At 48.3% G+C, this 4,434-nt stretch overlaps 1 protein-coding gene across 1 annotated transcript in view; it reads left to right on the top strand.

The window, feature by feature from the left end:
- Positions 1–187: 187 nt before the first annotated feature.
- Positions 188–4,434, top strand: part of TUBGCP5 (tubulin gamma complex component 5) — a 54,044-nt gene continuing 49,797 nt past the window's right edge. The window contains exon 1 of the mRNA XM_048859150.2: positions 188–289. Coding sequence (XP_048715107.1) covers positions 216–289 — 74 coding nt within the window. The 5' untranslated portion in view covers positions 188–215. The remainder of the gene's footprint in view (positions 290–4,434) is intronic.

Here is a 4,434-nt window from a genome sequence, read left to right as displayed (position 1 = left end):
ATTCCATTCCCCAAAGTGAGGTTAAGATAGCAAATTTCAGTCGCTGAGTAAAGGCAGGGGAGGGTGAAGGAAGGGGGGGAAACTGCCTTCTGATTGGCCATCTGCCTCACTGCCCTGCCTCCTCCAGGGGCAGAACAGCCAACCAGAGCTCAATCTCCCTCTCCTCCCCCACTCCCCTCCTGTGAGCAACAGGTTGGCTCTGTTCCCACTCTCCTATGCTAAAATGTAAGCCCCTGGAGCCACCCCCAAGCCTCGAAGGGGAGTGGGGATTCTACTGCAGCCCCACAGGGTAGGGAAGGGGAAAGAACCCGTGGAGAAGCAGAGGTGAGGGGTGGGAAGCGGGGGGGCAGAACTGGTGTGACGTGGGAGCTGGGTGGGGATGGGGGCAGAACTGGTGGGGGTTGGGGAGCGGGGGGGCAGGGGTCAGAACTGTTGGGGCCTGCGTGGAGCAGAATTGCCTGAGGTGGGGGCTGGACTGGTGGAGGGTGAGGACAGAACTGATGAGGGCTGGGGCACAAGATTGATTTGGAGGTTGGGGGGCAGAATTCATTGCAGGACATGGATGGAAAGATGTGGGGGTGAGAATTCCTGCAGCAGGGGCCACAATCCTCATAGTCAATACATCTGGGCGCATGGGCATCACTAACACTCTCTCTCTGGGGATGAGCAGGGGCAGTTCACCAAGCATTAGAATGAAAAAAACTATATAATCTCTTTGTAAATAACCACATGTTTTGGAGGACAAGCCCCTGACTTGTTGGGGTCTGACTCATTTATTTTTTGATCTCTTGAGGCTGGCAGCGCTCTGAGTGGGACTTAATTAATTATATTGCATTTAAAAACAGTGGAGAAAATTACACACACTTGGGAAGACTATTTTGGGAATGAGAAGAAATTATTAATTATTAAGTGCTTGTCATCCAAAAATATTATTCTCAAGTGCGTGTCGCTTTCTCCACTGAGCATGCTTTTGTCCAGAGTTCTTATATTTAGCTTTAGTGTTTGTTAGTTTCCACTGCTGAAAATGTTAATTCTGGCACAAAAGACAGATCGCAATCTAATGTTAGCCGCCATGGTTGTTTTGATTTTGACCCTACTAGCCCTGTTCTGGATTGGCTCATGAACATTCATGAGATCATTTGGAGACAATTTGGTGGGATGCCTCAAAATAAGTTAAGATATCCAGTTGGGCTGTGGCAGAGGAAAGGTTGGGAGCAATCTGGCTGGGTGAGCGGGGAGCCTTGCCCCACCCTCTCTGCAAGACTCCAGGTCCCAGACCACTGGGGTATGTCTACACAGCAAAAAACAACAACAACAACACAGAGCTGTCTAGGGTTGCCAGGTGTCCAGTTTTCGACCAGAACACTGGGTCAGGTGGGCTCAGTGGTACCCCAGTTCCAAGTTGCACTCCGTGGGGAACCTATCACAGTTCCATTGGACCTGCATTTACTGAATCACTAATTAGTGCCCCCAAATGGTTATTTAGACCAGTGGTTCTCAATCAGGAGTACATGTACCCCTGGGGGTACGCAGAGGTCTTCCACGGGGTACATCAGCTCATCTAGATATTTGCCTCGTTTACAACAGACTACGTAAAAAAGCACTAGCAAAGTCAGTGCAAACTAAAATTTCATACCGACAATGACTTGTTTATATTGCTCTATATACTATACACTCAAATGTAAGTACAATATTTAAAAATGAGAAAGTAAGCAATTTTTCAGTAATAGTGTGCTGTGACACTTTTTTATTTTTTATGTCTGATTTTGTAAGCAAGTAGTTTTTAAGTGAGGTGGGGTTCATAAGACAAATCAGATTCCTGAAAGGGGTACAGTAGTCTAGAAAGGTGGAGAGCCACTGATTTAGACAATCAGCTAGCAGTAAGTGAAAATGATTGCAAATGCCAGGCACAAAAAAAGAAGTAATTGCACCCATTTTGAAACTGTCCCATAATGTCTTCATTGCTGAAACACCACCATCAGACTCCCAATAGCTGCCAGATCAACCTCTAAGAGTAAAAAAAGGTCACTCCTCAGACAGCAAAACGATGTGCTGCAATAGTTACTGTAATAGAATGTTATCACATGATCTCCTTCCTGTTATGATCATCCTGTTGCTTTTGCTGACATGGCTGCTTGTGTGATTACTAACCTTTACACAGACAACCCATAACTCTAATCAGTCTAGCTCCTCATACACATTTAATACCAAACACACTCAGTTACTATTGCACTTAGGCCACACGTTTGTTTTACTTTATCACATTATAACATTAACTGCTATTAAAACACTCTTAAAATATTATTTCCATGTACTGCACATAGACCCAATTTGTTTCTTTCCTGAACTAAAAATGAAACAACTGCAGAAATTTGAAATGAACTTTTTGAACTTTGAAATTTGAACTTTTCCAAACATTGATACAGCTGTGCTTCTGCAATGAAGTTTTGAACTGATGTGAACTGTAAGAAAAACAGTAAATGTATGTAAAAGCTATAAGCATTTATTTAGGAGTCATTGAAATGGGGCATATTTAAGATGATTCCATGTCTGTACTGGTTGGACTTAACAATTCAGGGAGAAATTGTAGTTTGCATTCCTTGTCCTCTGGTTCAAGTGATGGATGGGGTTTATTAGGAAATGAGTTACTAAAGTTATTAAAGACCTCGGCATCAGGCAATTGTTCATCTTGGTTATGCTTAGGGTTGATCTTGTTCCTATGTGTGATGGGGTGTCCACAGCACACAGGACTGGAACGGGTTAAGGTGTCCAGGTAGGCCAGTTAACTCCCTCGGTTGCACCTGGAGGAGGAGCCAGGGAGCAGAGGTTGATTAAATGAAGTTCAGCTAGGCTGGAACAGGAGGGGCCTGTAAAATCCCAGGAGCAGAGAGGGGCTGCAGCACCCCATGGGAGAAGAGAGATACCTAAGGGGCTACAGCAGTGGTTCTCAAACTTATTTGATCATGCCCTCCTTCTTTGTGTCTGTGCTCTCCTCTGCCCAGCTCTGAAGGCAGAACAGGGAGTGGCGGCTGGTGGCCAGGTACCCAGCTCTGAAGGCAGTGTAGCCACCAGCAGCAGTAAGGGTGGCAATGCCATACTATGACGCCCTTACTTCTGTGCTGCTGCTGTCAACGGTGCTGCCTTCAGAGCTGGGCACCAGGCCAGCAGCCGCCACTCTCCAGCAGCCCAGTTTTGAATGTGCACAGTTTTTTTTTCCTAAAGCTTCTCATGCTCCCCAGATTGAGAACCTCTGAGAGGGTAGTCCATGGTTACTCCCTGAGAGGAGGGAGTTGGGAGGCTGGGGAAGCCAGGAAGGTATAAAAAGGCTCAGGGGAAAAGCAGCAAGGTTGAACAGTGCAAGCTTTAGCTGCTGACCAGAGGGTCCCTGACCTGGAACCCGGAGGGCGGACTCAGATTCCTCAATGAGCCACTGAGGCTGTGGCACAGGCCAGGCAGAGCACAGCAGACTGCCTGGAACAGTTTGCCCTTGAAAGACTTCATTTCCCCACCCCTGGAAGGGGAATATGTATGGTGACGCAGCTGGAGGGCTGTCACAAAGAGGAGGCTGCAGTTCCTGAAGTGAGAGGGGCTGCAGGGCAAGACAGGATGGGAGAGGACGTGGCCAGAGGGTGCAACGCCTGACGGAGCTAAGGATGGCCAGGAGGAGGTGCCACCAGCAGTGAGTGGACCCTATCACACTAAGGCAGAGGTCCCCAAACTGTGGGGCACACCCCATAGGGGTACACAGAGGAACATTCAGTGGGGGGGATGGCTGGGGCCTGGTTCAGCCCCCCATGGGGGGCAGAGAGGGAGCGCCACCCAGGTCTGCCTGGAGCCAAAGCTGCTCACCATGACCGGGGTTCCGCTCCCAGCTCCTGGCCCTGCCCCAGCTGTAGCCCCACTCTCGGTCCCCTTACCCTGTCTGCATTTCCCCCCGAACCGTGGCTTAGCTCCTACCCCTGGCTCTGGGGTGGGGTGGGCCTGGACCAGTTTGGGGAGGGGACCACTGCACTAAGGTTAAGGCCTAAATTGAAACTCAAGATGTGTGCAAAGGAAGTGTAAACTGAGATTCCTTTGTCTTTTAACCACTTTTCTTGCTTCTGCAAAAAAAACCCAAACCCCCAGGAAGCTTAAATCAGTTAGTAGTGCTTATAAAAGCTTATTGATGTTTGTTTTTTACCTTTAATTTTTCCTCACAGCAGTTTCTACTTATTACTTGGTGTTATTTTAGCATGTACCATATGCTTGGGTCCATCCAATGCATAAACAGAGATAGCCCTGCCCCCAACATAGGCCCCAATCCTGCAACGTGTTGTGCATAGGCTGAGCCCTGGGCTGCATGGAGCCTGTTGAAGTCAAGAGAGCGCCGCCATTCCAGCACAGGGGCCGGCCCACATACAATGCATTGTAGGATTGGGGCCTTACAAGCTAACA

This window comes from Caretta caretta, chromosome 1, assembly GCF_965140235.1.
Source record: "Caretta caretta isolate rCarCar2 chromosome 1, rCarCar1.hap1, whole genome shotgun sequence".
NCBI classification, from domain to species: domain Eukaryota; kingdom Metazoa; phylum Chordata; order Testudines; family Cheloniidae; genus Caretta; species Caretta caretta.
The sequence above is the reverse complement of the archived record's forward strand: the minus strand, read 5'-3'. Positions and strand labels throughout refer to the sequence as shown.